At 36.2% G+C, this 17,940-nt stretch overlaps 1 protein-coding gene across 4 annotated transcripts in view; it reads right to left on the bottom strand.

Moving 5' to 3' along the window:
- Window positions 1–16,927, bottom strand: part of LOC128614479 (piezo-type mechanosensitive ion channel component 2) — a 140,011-nt gene extending 123,084 nt beyond the window's left edge. For 2 of the 4 annotated variants that reach the window (XM_053635786.1, XM_053635804.1), the window contains exon 1: window positions 16,232–16,926. In XM_053635786.1, the coding sequence (XP_053491761.1) occupies window positions 16,232–16,295 (64 nt within the window). In that variant the 5' untranslated portion in view covers window positions 16,296–16,926. Of the gene's footprint in view, window positions 1–16,231 lie in introns of all 4 variants that reach the window. The other 2 variants (XM_053635796.1, XM_053635814.1) reach the window with 2 other exon arrangements.
- Between the last annotated feature and the right edge of the window lie 1,013 nt (window positions 16,928–17,940).

The following is a 17,940-nucleotide window of genomic DNA, read 5'->3' as shown; positions in this document are numbered from 1 at the left end:
GTGTTTAGGACGTTGCATATCTAACCCTTTCATTCCTGTTTGTGGTAATGTTTTCAGTCTCGCTTTCACACTGAGATAAATATTATGCCAGCTTTGGGTTTCTATATCAGCGAGCAATTATTTATTGTTTCACAGCAGGTTCTTGGATGCAGATCTCTTTTTTTTTTCCAGATCTCCAGGCAGGAACTCGTTTCTGTGGTATTAGCAGGATTAGCCCACCATTAACACCTCTCAGATGGTGACCTCATATTGGCAACAACATAAGGAACTAGCCAGTGGCAGTGCTTTAAATTATCCATGGACTCTGGCTGTTTGGAGAGAGAACGGTAGGCCCCGGGGGCCATTACAAATGCACCATCTCCTGAAACGTTTATTTTCTTTACCTTGCTGCAAACACTATCACTCATTGGCCATGAACACATGCAGGTTGATACAGCATGAAACACGCCTAGTTCTCAGATATGCCCAGAGGTGACCAGATGCATATTTTAGTGTGTTCACGTCTACAGACCATTGCCTTCTTGACAGAGTTCAGGTTAAAGTGTTAGCAGTTCATTCCACTGTTATGGAAAACAAATAGGGTGAAGGGGGTTGGTATTTGAGTACGGGCTATTCATAAAAATATGATTGTCAATCTTGTGTCCTACATAGTTCTGCTTTATGAATAAATACATTTTTTAAAACACTACTAAACCATGCTTTCGCAACATACTGTATGTAAGGTTAAATAAATGGATTAAGCTAATAGAAAAGCAGTGAAACCCATATATCTTTTGATCTATGACAGTCTCCGTAGGCTGCACTGTAAGTATCGATGCTTATCAGAAGATAAACAGGATTAATACATGCTAAACCAACACAGGGATGAATTCAGGAGCAATACCACTGTGAATCTGTACTGAGTGATGAACTGAGGTGGGATTTAACACAGTTATTAAAGTGTTTATGTATCTGAATACTTTAGATCTTTTTTTTCTTACTACATTTTAAAAGAAAAAGCTCTCCTTTCACTACATTTTCTATAATCTTATATTTATAAAGTCATAAGACAACTTTTTAATATCAAACAGCTAACAAATCCTGACAAATCTAAAATTAAACAGATGGAACAACAAAAACGACACCTAATACCCATCAGTGTAATCTAACTGCTGCTACGCACATTTTGTATTTATCAAGGCAGTGTATATTGTGACAGCAAGATATTAGCATCCAGCTAGTTTGTATTGTCAGTGTTATCATGCTAGCTAACATTCGAGAGATCAGCAAAAAAAAGCTGTGCTAGTTTGCCTCAGCTAATATTTTACCAATTTCTTTTTAGTGAATGAGACACTAATTTTCCCCCAGTGACTAAAATCTTACTGAAATGTGATTAGAATCTTTTGTGAAACTTTCTTATACTTTTACCTTCTTACCTTTAGTAAATTTTAGAGTTTACTTAAACATCACTTTAATGTTACTCAATATGTTTCTAATTTAAGTTGAGTGAAGAATTTGAAGCTGTACTTTAAATTAGACCTGAATTTTTATACAGTATATGCAGATGCCCTTTTTCTTCAGTTAAAAATGAGTTACTTTTACCACCTCTTATGTTATTATGAGAGATAATAGATTAATTCTCCTTTATTCCTCTGTTATGAAAATAATTGTTAATGGAATTACTTGTGTATAATTATTTTATTTCACTTTTATTTCCTTGTTTTCATTTATACTACATACTTATTGTATGGTGCACTACTATAAAAAAAAGAGAAGAATTGAATTAAATTGAATAGTAATTAAAATATATACCTAGCTGTAAACATATTTACATTGTTATACACAATATAACAAAAGTCATACTTATTTGTAATAATAAACATATAAAATAAAGAATGCATATGGGCCAAAATAAACGCACTTATTGAATACAGTCTCCGGCGAAATTATTGGAACTGCAAGGCCAATTCATTTGTATTTGCTGTAGACCGAAGACATTTGGGTTCGGAGATCAAAATATGAATATGAGAAGAGAGTTTAGAATTTCAGCTTTTAATTCCCGATATTTATATGTAGATGTGTTAAATGACATAGCACATTTTGCATCAGAGCACCCAATTTGGAGGCGAGCAAAAATATTGGAACTGACAGGTGTTTTTGTTACCAGGTGTGACCTGTTAGATCGATTGTTTAAACAATAAATTGCTTTGAACTGAAGGTTTTAGCCTTCAGTTTCACCTGTGAAGACTGCATTTGTTGTTAAAAAGGATAAGCCAACATGAAGATCAGAGAGCTGTCTATGGGAAGAAGCAAGCCATTTTGAAGCTGAGAAAAAGGCATAAAAACAAAGAAAGAACTGAGCAACAGACACCAGTGTCAAACCCAAAAGTCTTCTGTGTACAGCGCAAACAAATGAACGGGCCTTGCCATTCCAATAGTTTCGGAGGGGACTGCATGTGAGTCAAACATTGTTGGCATCATAGGACAATTGCAAGTGGTGGAAAGTCCCTGAAACAGGATGTCAGATGACACACAGTGCTTATTACGGCATTTTTATACAACCAACAATTCCTTTCCTTGGTTCAGGGACAATTATTTCCCAATAAAAATCACTCCACAATATTACTGCATACACAATAAATCAGCTAAATGATATGTCCGTGACATTACAGATTGATCGATCGATCGATCTGTCTATCTGTCTGTTTGTCTGCCTGTGTGTGTGTGTGTGTGTGTGTGTGTCTTGAATAAAGTGTTTTTCCTTAAAATCCTAATTCTCCTGTTACAGCCACAAGTAATTCAGGACTGATATGATAGATAGCTAATAAGCAACTGCGAGTTATGACAATGGTGTATTGCTTTTTAAAAATCTGATGATAGAGCACAGATGTTGATTCAACACTCAGTCATTTCACGGCACTCAAGAGAACCGCTAGAGTATCAGTTACGGCAGAGAAATGACAGACGAGGCATTTTACAATAAAACAAAAACAAAGTAAACATCCCTCGGTAGTTGTGTGAGTGGGAGGTCCACTTAACCAACATTTATTTCATTTTTCAGCACAGGTCCAATGCCTTAGCTGAAATATTTGTTTAAATATATGTGCTTAGAATTTGGAGATGTTTATGATAAGAATGGCCCTCTGTGTGCGGCAGGTCCAAATCGTTCTACAGTCCACACGATGGTGTGTTCAGCACTGACACTCATTATGGCTTGTTATGACTTTGTATAAACATACTGGTATTAATGTGTGGCTAAGACTGTGAGCTCTTCTCCGCAGCATGTGCATTTGATTATGCGTGCCAGCCACGAAATCTGATAACTAATGGAGAAATGCACATTATAATTCAGTAATATCACAGCATTTTAGATCCCCTGAATCGCCTAGCGTGATATACACGGTCAAAACCAGTGAACTTAGTTCAGCATTTTGGCTAATTACAGTCTTTTTTGGTGACTGTAACATTTGAGAGCATTTCAATGGTTCTCTTGAGTCGCTGTGTGTGAGTCAGAGCCGCCGTGGCCTTTCTTCGTCTGCATGCCTCGTGTGTGGGGAAGAGCTCTGGCTTCGAACAGTGTCTGAGAGAAACGTTCAATCCCTGCTGGCAATCTTAAAGACCACTGCGCTCTTTCATTCAGATGAGTCAGTAAACCAAGATTACAGCCAAGATGACAAAAAATGAGCTACTTGTGAAACAACAGACATATGAGTAACCATTTTGGGACCAGAAGGAGGTCCTATGCGTTTTGGGATTTTTATTCAAAGCATCAAAAACATGTGTGGAGACATGAGCTCCCTCAAAATGAGCTCAGATTCACACAAAAATGTAACACGCCATTAAGGTTAAATTTTTATTTTTAAGTGTTTGTGCTTCTGTCAAACACTGGTATTAATTATATTCTGTGTAGCACTTGGAAAGTTTTCGTATGAAAGTGAATGACATCATGAGAAATCCTATTATTTATTGTATGACAGTGAAAATCTGGGAATTGTTTTTTCCATTTAAAATTGGAAATAAACAGAAGGTTTAAGAATTCTCAAACATTTATGTCTTGACTATTTAATATTTAAGATTCTGCACTATTTCTAGGTTCCTATTTAAATGTAAGCAAATGTGTGATATTGACCATGTACTGCTTTGTATAAAAGGTCAGATTTGCCTCATGTCTAATCTCTTCTATTAAACTGTATATTCAGACGACACTGGTGGATTTGATCTAAAATGAATCATAAAGTTTATCACAAACTTATGGAGTCCATACTAGCTGAGTACACAGTCATTAAAGCAAAAAGAAGACATAGCAAATACTAAGAAAGTCTGAAATTCATGTAAATATTCCAAAGATTCTACTTTTCACTCAAGTTGTCAGAAATATAATTTGTAATGTATTAAATTTGAAACGAATGCAAAATACAACCATTGTCACTAGCGCTCTCAGATTTTTGGACCCCACTCTATTTACAGTTTGTTGCATAAATATATACATCCCTTGTAAAGTCCCTGTAAAGTGCCTTGAAACATGCAGTATTATTCGATGTGTTGACGTAATTTCCACTGAAACAGGAAGTCAGGGCGGGACATAAAGTGGCTCCTCCTTGTTTTTCATTTTCCAATAGCATTTAGCTTACCTCACGGCTCTGGCTAATCCGTACTTGAAAGTTAGTACCATGGATTTGTATGATGTTAGAGGTGGGACACTTCAGATTCTAGAGAGCATTTGATTGGACAGAAAATCTGATGAGAAGCTGAAGTGCAGAATGATGTCATCAAAACTGTTGATCCATATTGGTGTTAGAGAGAGACTGTGAATTTTGAATGCGCGTATCTTCTAAATGTGAATTCTGTCATTGTTTTGGAGCACACTAGCTTATAGATAACCATAAGGCTAACATATTCATACTAAATTCCACAAAACTACAATTCTGATTTCATGGGGACTTTAATGTTGGTAGAACCTAGAATTTTATTTCCTGGAAAATATTTTGGGATACAATGTTTAATTTAACGAAACAGAAACACAACAGAAACAGATATACCATTCATTCCAAATCTATTACTCTCCCCTAGTTTGTGCTTTTTATTTGAAAGTCATTTCAGTATTATACAGTATCACTTCATCGGACTGAGACATCAAACTAAGGCACAAACCAATTATTATCTAGATCTATTAAGTCACGAAGAAGAGAGAAACAAAAAGTCAAACATGCTTACCTGAAAATACACAAATAAATTCAACTGGACTCTAAGGTTAATGTGTTCTATTTGGTTAGCTGGCTCAGAACGCACCAACATTCCTGATGTGGACATTCACATCCAAGCTAAATAAGCTGGTGTTGACATTGAAATATTACCAAAGGTGACTAAATATGTCCAAAACTTATTAAAAATACCAAATTTTATACAGGAGCTAAATATTAATATTAAACATAAATGTGTCAGTTCACTGATGCTGGGGAATTTATAGGAGGTGCGAATGTGTGTGTGTGGTGGGGGGGGGGGGGGGTGCATGCGTGCGTGTGTGTGTCCTGATCCTGTTAACACACTCACTCACAGTTCCTTTTCTCAAACAACTCCCCAAATTGTTTTCTGCTCCTATTGTATTGCTCCGTTTGCAATTGTTGTTCAAACATTGAACATGAATGAACAATGAGAAAACTCCGTGGACCATTTGTTAAATCTGTTTTCCTCACAATCACAAAAATGTACATTGTATAACATTCTACTTGTGTCTTTACTCATTTTAAACTGAACCCAAAGTAGAATTAGTCACAAGTGAAGGTCAGCAATAACACATGACTCATGCAAGGCAGAGCTGCTGATCCTCCAGTGTATAAAAAGTTCCAGATTAGGGTGTAGAGCAAACAAATATATCAGAAAACAGCACAGCTGTATAGTACTTACTAGTTACTAGAGTTCTACACTCTTAGGAAAAGGGTTTATCAGGGGATCTTTAAATAGTTAAGGACCATTAAGGAGATTCCTACTGTATAAGGGTTCCACTCAAAACCACCCTTGATAAGTAACAGCTGTACAGAAACCTTAACAATTCCCCCAGAAGGACAAAGTGCACAAGCATTTAGCATTCTAGGTTCAACATTTTGAGCCTATTTTACTGTTTTATTCACTCTTGCTGTAATAGAAAACATATTTCGTAATAAAAATGTATAGCACAGTGCTGTTGAATTCTAGATTCTGTTTGATCAGAACTTACGTGTTGATTAAATTTCTGTAACAGCAGCACCATCTGTAGTGCTGTTATACACATCAAAGATTTCTATTAACACTCTCCTTCTAATACATTATCATTCATTCATAGGATATTTTATGATGGATGCTTCACATGATCAATTGATTTTTTTAATATGTATTGTTATTTAACAAAGACATATAATCATTGGTGTATGAATGGGTGTGTGAGTGTGTATGTGATTGTGCCCTGCGATGGTTTGGCACCCTGTCCAGTGTGTACCCCGCCTTGTGCCCTATGCTCCCTGGGATAGGCTCTAGGATCCCAGCGACCCAGTAGGATAAGCGGTATAGAAGATGGATGGATGCAATCATTGGTAAAGATCTCTGTAAGGATATGTATGTTTATTTCCTATCCATGAAAGGCGTCTCCAGTGTCCAGTTCCTCCAGGATTTCCCAGGATGTCCCACCAGAAATGAACGCAAAATCAAGCCAACTCCGCAATATCCGAGGAGCTTGCAAGTTTTCAAAATTACTGCAGATTTGGGCCATGATGCGTCATGTGACATTCAGTCCAGGGTATCTGCATTTATCAGCACTTCAAATGTAAAACTTTTTAATACCATATTCAAGATATTTCCAAAAAAAAAATTAAGACGTGCACCTCACTTCAATCATGCTACATGATACATCAGCTATAATGGATTGTGTTCATGCATACACATCCATTTCTGGGTTTCAGTAAACTATAGCAGGGTAAACTTCTATAGAGGGACATGGGAAACTGTAACAAATATCATTTTGCATTACCATTTGCTCCAATAGTGAAAGGAAACAAAATCTAGTATTTCCTTCCCTTGACTTTCCAAGAGAGGAATAAAATATAGAGAGATGGATTAGAAACCCCACTCACAGCGGTGTTTACGAGTTTGTTTTGTAATTTAATGCCAGGTTAATGTAACAAGTAGTGTTATAAATGTACAAAAAATTTTGTAAAGTAGAAAATATATATACTAAAAAACCTTTGCTATTTTGTAATATTACTATTGCACTGAATAATACTTAATAATAATAATAATAATACATTTTTATTTGGGAGTACAAATAGTAATATATCAATAGAAATATATTTCTGACTTAATTCACTTTTATGTGTTAGACCTTGTGACTTTTATTTCGGCAGAAAACTGCAAGAAGACCTCCTCTTAGTTGGCAACAGTTTTTTAAAACTCACTTCTCATTACCGATCAGGTGAAATGCTGTAAACCTCTGCCCACAGAAATGTTTGAGATTGCGCTAACGTACAACCAAAGTGAATCTGGCACGTGTTGTGTCTAGACGCAGGTTATAAGCGACTCAAACTCACAGCACAGACAGAGATGACGTTGGTGTGGAGCGGAAGTTACTGTGAACCGAGCCACTCTAAAACACCGTGGAGCCGCTCAGACACTCTGAGTGCAACACAGTCACACGGGTTTACCATCTCAAACAACAGTGAGGCTCAGTTGCATTTTTAAGACCTTTGAAACATGAATTTAAGACATTTTAATGCTAATTAAGGCCTTATTTTTACATTAAGTAGTTTGAGACATTTTAAGGACTCGCGGACAGCCTGTCAGTCAAAGCCCTCTATGATTCACGTGCGTCGAACATGAGTACACCTAAAAGGCCGCAACAATCACAACAAAAAAAACCTGTGTCCTGTGTCAGTGCACACAGTCGCACAGTGTCAGGTTGGAGATCCTTTCATTTTCCGGTATCTTAGTAAACTTCAAGTGAAAAAAGTGAGGTTGGCAAAAATCTGTTTGTTTATAGCTGCTATAACATAAGTGATAACAAGAACTAACATGTCTCATGGACATTTAACAACATTAAAGTTGCAATAAACAGTTAAAAGTAAGGCTTGTCGTTCTTTAATAATTAATGAGACAAGGAAATGGTTGATAAATTGCTGTGGTATAAGAGGAATAAAACACTTCAGGATGTGCTGATCATTTTCCTTTAACAGCACACACCATTGCTTTTATTCCATTAAAATCCATCTTATATTTGACAAAATGTCTGAAATATTTAACCTATCTTGCTCTACCTAAAGTAACAGCATGCCTTGCTTTTAGCCCAAAGATTGTGTTTCAAGAGGAATTTACAGTTGATAAGAAAGGACTAAAACACAACAGCATATGCTTTTATAGGAAAATAATCATGTTACCACAAAATTGATCATTTTCCTATATCAGCACGTCCCAAAGTGTTTTAGTCCTTTTATACAACAGACAATGTCAACAGTTGTTCTTATTTATAAAAGAATTACATTTATTGTTATTTTAATGTTGCGAAACATAAACGAAGCAAGTTAGTTACTGTTATTTATCACGTATTGTTTAAACAGCTCCTCACACAAAATATCACTATATTAAAAAAAACCCCCAACTTTATTTATGTGTATTGTTGATTGTGTATTAATAAAAATCTGTGATTTGAAATACAGCCCAAACTTCTGTGAGAGCTGCTGTTATAGAACATTAATATCAACACCTTGGAGAATTCAACATCGCGGTGGTACAATCGAATTTTTGGCAACATGTTCTTCTCTGACATGCTTATTCACACGTCAGTCAAATGCAACGTGCTCAGTGAAAACAAATCTATCCATATATTTACACTGACAATTTATGTAACCTCCTGCCATACTTACTGTTACTGAATGATGTTCACATGACTGCAACAAGCACATCAGAAACACAATCGCTCATTTTAGCCCACAATGCAACAGCTCTGTATTATTAACCTTCAGAGTCCATTCATCACTTAACACGTCTCACAAACACATCAGGCTCACAGCTGCACCATGCAGCCAACAGCAGCACAGAGGACAGCTTCAACACACACACACACACACACACACACACACACACACACACACACACACACCAAAATCACATCCAGCAACAAAAACCTGCTGCCAACATCTGCTCTTGTCTGGCATCATTTACACATAGATGAGCACTTGTAGAGATTTTTTTTTTTTCGGAAATATAAATAAATCTGTGTGTGCTGCCATTCAGAGGGAGCCACCTGTAGTATTAAGAAAAATGAGAAATGTAGGTGTTGGTCATGTAAGGAATAAAACACGTTCTGCTGTTATAAGAACACTGTCAACGATGGGGTGGTGTGATGCAGCCCAATGCGAATCGGAGTCACCACCCCGAAGTTGATCATTTTCCTATAACAGCATGTCATGAAGTGATTTATTCCCTTTATACAACAGTAATTTTCCCAATGATTACAATTTTATATTAATTAACTAATGGTGTCTAATTTATAGTTACATTTAATGTTGTAGAATGGCCATGACAGAAGTTAGCTCCTGTTATCACTTACATTAAAGTCCCCATGAAATCAGAACTGTAGTTTTGTGGGTTTTAGTATGAATATGTTAGCCTTAAGGTTATCTATAAGCTAGTGTGCGCCAAAACAATGACAAAGTTCGCATTTAGAAGATATACGCATTCAAAATTGAGAGTCAATACGGATCAACAATTTTGATGACATCATTCTGCACTCCAGCTTCTCATCAGATTTTCTGTACAATCAAATGCTCTTAGAATCTGAAGTGTCCCGCCTCCAACATTTTATATATATATTTATATAAGTGTTTCAAGGCACTTCTCGGTGACAGCTCCCTCACCAGCCGGTCTGTTTCTCTCTTTTAAAGTTAATAAGACAAAAACACAGATAGTCATGTTAGCAAGAAAGGCATCAGTCCTGAAGACTTTCCTGTGGTGGAAAACTTACTGACCATTACAAAGCATTGACACCCAAGTCTCCTTCCATAAAATATTAAACAAACGTTTCCTTACAGAAAGCGTCACCATATGAAATACCCAATTTTCTTTGTTAAATAACAGTGTTTTTGATTTATTTATCTGGTTATTATTAGTCTTTGATTAGCTTCTGTTATGCAAGTCTCTGCGAATGAGTTGGTACTATAGCAATGATGAAGTATTACAACAAGCACATTACTATAAACATAACTACTGTCATAGAGGCTGTTATAGAAACTTAATTATCACCTTCTGACCAATCAGAAACGAAAATCCAACAGTTCTCTCTCACACACACATACATATACATATTATATACATTATATATATGCACTATATTATATACATTATATATATTATATATATATACACACACACTAGATCTCTATACATAAGTTCAAGCACCAAACCAAACCAGAGAAAAAAAAGACAAACAAAAACATCTGTAGTCCATTTCTCTAACAACTGCAGAATTGCAGAAACAAGAAACAAGCAATTGCAACCTATTTCCCTGTCTTGAATATGAGCTCTTGGAGGTCTGATATACAGCTAGCCTGTTCCTCGTAGCCTCTATTTAATTGCTGTGGTGAGGGAAAAAAAAGGATTTAGTGTATCAGGACGAGCACACACAAAAGGGTCTTTCAGGTGACTGAGTGTATTTCAGAGCCTGAACTGTCAGATTACAGACAGGAAACAGTTAAGATTTTTTTTTAAAAAAAGAAAAAAGAATGAATAGGGCTACTATGAGGCGAGAGAAGAAAAAGCAACACGGAGAAGGAACACATGGGTGATCAAAATCTGATTTATGCCAAATATGCTTTGCACCGTGCTCTTTTAAGAGACTCTGGACTTATCACAACTGTCTCCTAAAGCGAACCGTTTGAAGATTTATTTATTCAGGCTTTACATACTGCAATAAAGTAAAGGATTATTACCAAGACTGACTCCTGAAACAAAACACAGGAACATTTATACACTATATGCAATAGCTGAATAGTTTATCACACACCTGGCCTTTGTGCCATAGAGTTTTCCCAGAGGGTCACAAAATGCATATGAACCATCTTACAAATCACTGAATGTTTTCCTGCATGCTGTGAACATCCTGACTAATCTCAGATGCTCCACATCAGCATTCCTGCGGTGGGTTTGATGAATCATGACTTTTACATGAGCCGAACACACAATAAAATAATTTTGGTTAATATAATGGAAACCAATCTTACATCATAACCATGCCATATGCTTTTAATAATTCTTCTAAGGTCTGTCACAATAGCAAGATTATATTTTGCCAATATTGTGCAGTTTTACTCAATGCCATAAACACTTAGGCTGTAGATAATTGCCATCCCTCCTCACATATAGCTCTAAAAAATTACAAGCTCGTTGCTTCCATGTGCCTCATAAGCACTTCTTAAACACGTTGTGAAAGGCAAGTTTAAACTCTGTGAAAAGCCTGATGCAGACTCTATACTCAAATTATTCTAGCTGGAGCACACTGAGAGCTTTAAATACGTTTATCCCGAGGGCCTGTTTACTCAGACAGAAAGAAACGGTGTGTAGTTTGTGACTGTGCTGCGATTTAATGAGACACAGCCGTTGTCAGCAAGTTAAGACTCTCTCTTTTCTCATGTTGATGAATTACATACGGCTGTGTGCTTCACACATGGATCCAGGATTTGTTTACACTTTGTGTATGGTACTTATTTACTTACATATTTCGACGCAGTCTAGTCAGTTTCAACTTTCTTTTTGTTTCTCTTTTCCAGAAAACTAATTTGTGTCTGAGGGCATAAAGTCAGACGACATCTAACCTTAGTAAAGGGCACTATGTCATGTGAGAATCTTAACTGTGACCCTTTATGATCAGACTGTTCATCAAGTACAGGCTAATGATGACTGAATGGGAACATGGGAGGGCATGTGAACTATACACACTGTTGACTGATTTTAGGATATAGACTAAACCTAATTCTATGTAAACAAGGAACTTCTATGGACAATATTGATTGATGTTTAAAAACAACAACAAAATAATGATAACAAGCTTAATCTGTTCTTGAAAATGATATGTTCTTTGGTTTTTAAAAAGTTGAATCATATCCTAGACTCATTTTATACTAGTACTACAAATTATCAAGAATTCAGACACTTTAAAATTACAATTAGCTAACCATCTAATCTTATTACTACTATAAACTGTATATAATTACAAGAGTGAGAAAAGGAAGTCTGTAAACATCTGCGATGCCAATGTATCCTGGGAGTTTACGGTGTTTAGGTTACTGTGCGCATCAGTGGTCATTAGTGCATTTTCTTAGGACCTCTTTCATATCAATATCCCTAGAATTTTTATCCCGAGTCATTATCCCAAGAATTTTTTTTTAATGGGAATGGGTTGTTTACACTGTATTTTATCAATAGTAAACAACTCGGTCTCATACAAAATGTATTTGATGCCATAATAATAAAGGCAGGTCAGATGTCTCTGCACTCTGATTTTCTCTCAATGGCACTTTTAATGACAGACCACTGCTCATGATCCGCCCATATCATTCATACCTGACTCAAGAATTAAAATAAATAAATAAATAAATAAATAAATATACACAATTGCTTACTTCCATAAAACCTGGACAGATTTAGTCTTCACTGTGTAAGTATAGTCTGTCGCGCTGTCAACGAGCACCTTAACTTACAAACCGACTCTTTGTAAAGTTTACATTCTCTATATACAGCCTGATACAGAGTAAACAAAATGTTTGTTCAAAGTGAAACCTGCAATGAAATACTTAAGTAGTAGCAAAACGAGGCTTGTCCAGGTTTTCAGCCCACACAAGAGGGACGCACTGAAGGATTAATATGTTTAAAGAAATTCTCATCCAACTGAGCACTTCCTCACTAGTTTTACCAATCATGCTTATAGGTTTTCACTTATTCCTCGAATGTTTATAGAGCTGGAATTAAAAATAAAAAAAAGGTGTGAGGAAGGTCAGCGGGATGAGGACTGGTAAGAAATCCTGGGCACTTGGTAATTTGCTTTTTAGAAAAGAAGCATTAATAACAAATCCACTTTGGATTTGGCAAATTACAGCAAAAAAAAACTTCCCAGACAGTATCACTCTTCTCAACGATGACTTTCTTTCTCTGAACTCAAAGTAACTGCATTTAAACTTCAACTCCTTAAAACAGCTGAATGTGTAACTGAGGAGAAAATATATAAATTTGGCCAATATCGGATCTTCCAGACTTGCTCAGTAACCTCTTTGATCTGCCCTGACCCAGCTACCAGCAGAGATAAACAGTCATTGTGGCAATTGTAAATGAGGCTTTCCAGGGCGTCTGGCTTGTGGGAAACTTGTGGACTTCAATTGTAACTCTCGACTGTAGGAGGTTTAAAAAGCCAAGGCCTGGCGTGTGTCTGCAAAAACAAGACTTTTTGATTAAAAACTCATGAGGCATGCACTGCAGATGTCAGGGGGGACAGTTAACAGTATCTGGACAGAGAAAAGCACGGCTTCTTCTGTTGCCAAGAGATCTGCAAGCCGTGCATTCAAACAATGAAGAGGGTGAATAAAAAAGCCATTGTATTTGAAAGCATGCGGATACAGAACAGTCCGTTGCAGACCATGACAGGGATGGTCACTTTAGCCACAAGCCCGGTTCCGAAATAAACCAAGCAATATAAATCTGATTTAGATTCTGATTTTTGAATTACTATTAACATAATAAATTGTTTATGCAGACATTCCACAACAAAGTAGATACACCTTTTATATACATTTTATTACTATTTACTCACCATTGGCATTTAAATAAGTGTTCCATGTAATACTTAAAGCTTTGTATTTAAGGACTACTTCATTATCCACTCTTACTGTAGGTAAAGGGACTTTAAATGAATGCTTTATTTAAGGCAAGTGCACTTGATTGGCAAAGACATTACTACAAGACTAAATTTGTCTTGGCTTGGTATTATACAGTAAGACAAATATAATGTATGTGCACAATTAGAGTGATCCAGTTCTGCCTTTTTCTCTAGATTTTTTTTCCTCCAATAAAATAAAAAGTCACGGGGAGATTTTCTCATTCTCAAGGATTTCACTTGAATCCATTTCTTGATGTTTAACCAAAAAATTTGAAGCTAATGTTTTAACACAAAGGAAGATAGCTTTTTCTAACTTTTGGCAATTACAGGGTCACACAATTAAAACTTCCCAAAAGCCTGCTGCTCCACACATGCAAAACTTTTTGTGACTCATCAGTCGGGAAACAGTCTGAAAGAGTCTTTTTCTCTTCAGCAGCAGCTCTATGACAATGACTCTGAAACTGAAAGAGTCTAATCCAAGTTCTAGCTTAACACTCCAAAGTCATTACTTATACACTGAGGCAAATTGTACATTTCAGAAACATCTTCGCCAACTGTTATATATCACTTCCAGACATACCACACACCCCTGAAACTGTGAGTGTGTTTGTTGAGAGCTTAAACATCCTGTGTTTTTCAGGTTTATGTGTTGTATGAAACCAACATAGGAAACAGGAATTTTTATACATGGAATTTTTATAGCCCAATTATAAGAACTCCCTGGGCTATATTAAAGGAATCATGTTGCTGTCTGGATGAAGAAGATTACAGTGAGAGAGGAACATTTGTGGCAAAGCACCAAGTAAACCACACAAAGTAAACGTGTCGATGTGCTGGAAAAGGGTCTTATGTCTATGCTAAAGGCTCACTAGCTCTCACACGCTGATCCACAATCTGGTTAAAGTTCTCCATCAGTCTCAGCGGATAGAAAGCAAACATTCAGCTGAGGCCGTGTCTGTCTATATCACATGAGAAGACTTCCAGATCAGAAAGCATACAAGAGTGAAAAGCCCATTTGTTTGATGCTGGTTCTAATAAAGAAAATGCCAGATGCCTTTAGCAGTGTAGTAAATAAAGTGAACACATACTGTACAGTAAACTAAGTATTTAGCTAATCAAGTACAAAAAAAGTATAAAAAGATGAGACACTGCAAAGAAATGCATATTCTCACTTAAAGCACATGCATTAAAGCACAGTAGTGTTTAGGTTCTGCTTTAGGAACTCATTTTAGGAGACACATTTAGCACATATTGCATATTCCGTTAAAATAATTAAATGCCAGATTTTAAATAAAATTCATATTGTACCTCAGACATATGTTCAACAAATCTGATTCTCAATGCTAACTGAAGTGTAAAAAAAACCCCTCTAATTATATTCCATTATAGTCCATTTTATCCACATTAAATGTTTTATACTTTGCGCATACATTATAAGTCTGATACACATTTGAAATAATAATAATAATAATAATAATAATAATAATAATAATAATAATTACAAATAATTAAAAATTTAATTCTCTTCTGCTTTTGATTAAATGACAATATATTTTCATTGAGTCCCCTAAATGACTAATCTGTAAAGAGTAACAAAACAAACTGATTAGTAATTATATTAATTGCAAGAATATCAAAGTGTTTGTGGCATTATTATCCATCCATCCATCCATCCATCTTCTGTACCGCTTATCCTTTTCAGGGTCACAGGGAAACCTGGAGCCTATCCCAGGGAGCATCGAGCACAAGGCGGGGTACACCCTGGACAGGGTGGGTATTATTATTATTATTATTATTATTATTATTATTATTGTTAGTAGTAGTAGTATCATCTTCTTGCAATAAAAGATCAGCCAACACCCACATGTTCAACCAAATCAAATTTCAAGTTGATGAGTAAAAGATGACACACAATTCAGATGGAGTGAAAGAGGATGTAACAGTGGTATCTGCTTTTACTCCTCAAGTACCACTTGATGGAAAATAATGACATTTTGACAGCTTTTCGGCTATTTAAGACTGCTTTAAAACATTAAAAACAATGGCAACAGTTTAAACTTTTAATACAAACTTAAAGAGGCCAGAGGAAGCTTCCTATACTAGGTCTACAGATTTAGAAGGAGTCGATCTTTCTAAAACCAACTAAAATTGTCCCACTAATGTGAAACAGATATGAAATTTACTAAGCTGAAGGACATATAATCTAGGATGGTGGTGTTGAAACCTGCTTAAAAATAAAAAATAAACAAATAATAAAGAAAGAAATAGAGTCTACTCTGTGTGAAGTGTTTTGTACAAACTTAAGTCTAATTGTACACAAGTCCTTAGAAGTTCTTAGATCAGGTGTGTGGTTTAAGAGTAAGTTACCTGCAGCAAGGCAGACTGGCAGAAGCAGTCTGAAGATGAGTCCGCATACCATTTCGGAGGCCATATCTTCCTCACCTTCACCTTCATCAAATCAAATCCCCCACACCTCTGCAGTCTTTCTTTTAAACTCCTAGAGATTTAACATCAGAGCTTAGGTCCAGTCATCAAGCACAAGATAAGAAGAGTGCATCATCCTGATCTTGTCCTACCACTTTAACTCCAGTGCTGTAACTTCACTGAGTCCTCATGAAGAAACTTTTCTGTCCGATCTTCTGCTCTTTCGCTCTTCTTTTTTTTTTTGTTGTTGTTGCCCCAAATCCTCCCACACATCTGCAGCACACACTCTCAGAACTGGTGAAATGCCATTGTAGAAGAGCGAGCACACACTCCCGGTTTCTCCTCATTACCTGTTGACAGGAGAAATCATAGGTTCAGGGTCCGAAAGTAAACAGCCCTCTCGAATAGTCACTGAACGTCCAGAATGCCTCCAAGTCACATCTTCAAAATGTTTCAAATGTAACTATTTTAGACGCCCGAGCGCTTGGTCGGAAGTTTAAAGGGTAACACTCAGACTCTTTGGGAAACAGCTGTACGCGAAATCCCTCTCTCAATTTCAACGCGCTCATCAATGAAAACCTGAACCGGACCAGCACGTGATTGACAGGCTTCTCAGCCAATCAAAAGAATAGAAGACACTCCGCGGCGCCGCCTTCCCTTTCCAATGGGCTACTGAAAGAAGCAAACTACTAATGTCCTAAATATTAGGTCTTAACTGACAGAAAGTCAATTAGGGTGCATGTGGAATACTAATTAGTCCTTCTGTTTACTACTTTACTGTTAGAGCTACAGCTGTGTTGACATGGAGTGTTGTTTAGAAATACATTATATGGCTCTGGATGAAGATGTTGTTTTTTTTTTGCACAATAACGCCAAATTCAACATATTCATTATCAGTATGTATTATATAATATAGAAATAAATTTATAAAACACTCAAATATACCAGCAAACTCTTTATAAAACATTCAAACTCACGCTAAAAGCACTACATCTGCATGCTAATTATGGGCTTCGCGACTCGTTTTAGTGATTCGATTCTTTTTTTGACGCTCTTTTGATTCACCTCTAAAATCGGTATGCATAAATAAATAAGGCGTCTGTTTAGGATACAAACCTAAACCTCACAATAAAAACACTAAATCTGTCTATCACCGACCCTTAAAGTAGCCCATGTTTACCGTGTCGTACTTTGTCCATAAATTCTCCTTCTTGTGAATTAATATATTTACCTTAAACTACATGTACGATCCGCAATCGAGTTCAATTTCTAATTTCTATAGAGTAGATACACTGCTTTATTGATAGAAAGCATGACAATGCAGCAAAAAAGAAAGACAGGGATTTCATTTTTTTTTAAATGACAACTTTCAAGTGGCTCGTGCTTGTGAATCATTTTGCTCACACATCTAAAAGGAACCGACTCTCCAGTGAATCGAAAGCTCTGTAGAGTCGATTTGCGTGCGATCTGCTTGTGAAAGTTTGAGAGTATGCTAATTTAAGTATAGAGCATTAAACCTGTTATAAAGTTAACTTTTCCCTAAAATAAAAGAAAATTATTATTATTATTATTATTATTATTATTTTATTAATTTTACTAAGTTCTGTTTAAGAAATGAAATGAAACTGGAATATAACGTGTAACATCCAGAA

The sequence above is a fragment of the Ictalurus furcatus genome, chromosome 1 (genome assembly GCF_023375685.1).
Source record: "Ictalurus furcatus strain D&B chromosome 1, Billie_1.0, whole genome shotgun sequence".
Lineage (NCBI taxonomy): Eukaryota > Metazoa > Chordata > Actinopteri > Siluriformes > Ictaluridae > Ictalurus > Ictalurus furcatus.
The sequence above is the reverse complement of the archived record's forward strand: the minus strand, read 5'-3'. Positions and strand labels throughout refer to the sequence as shown.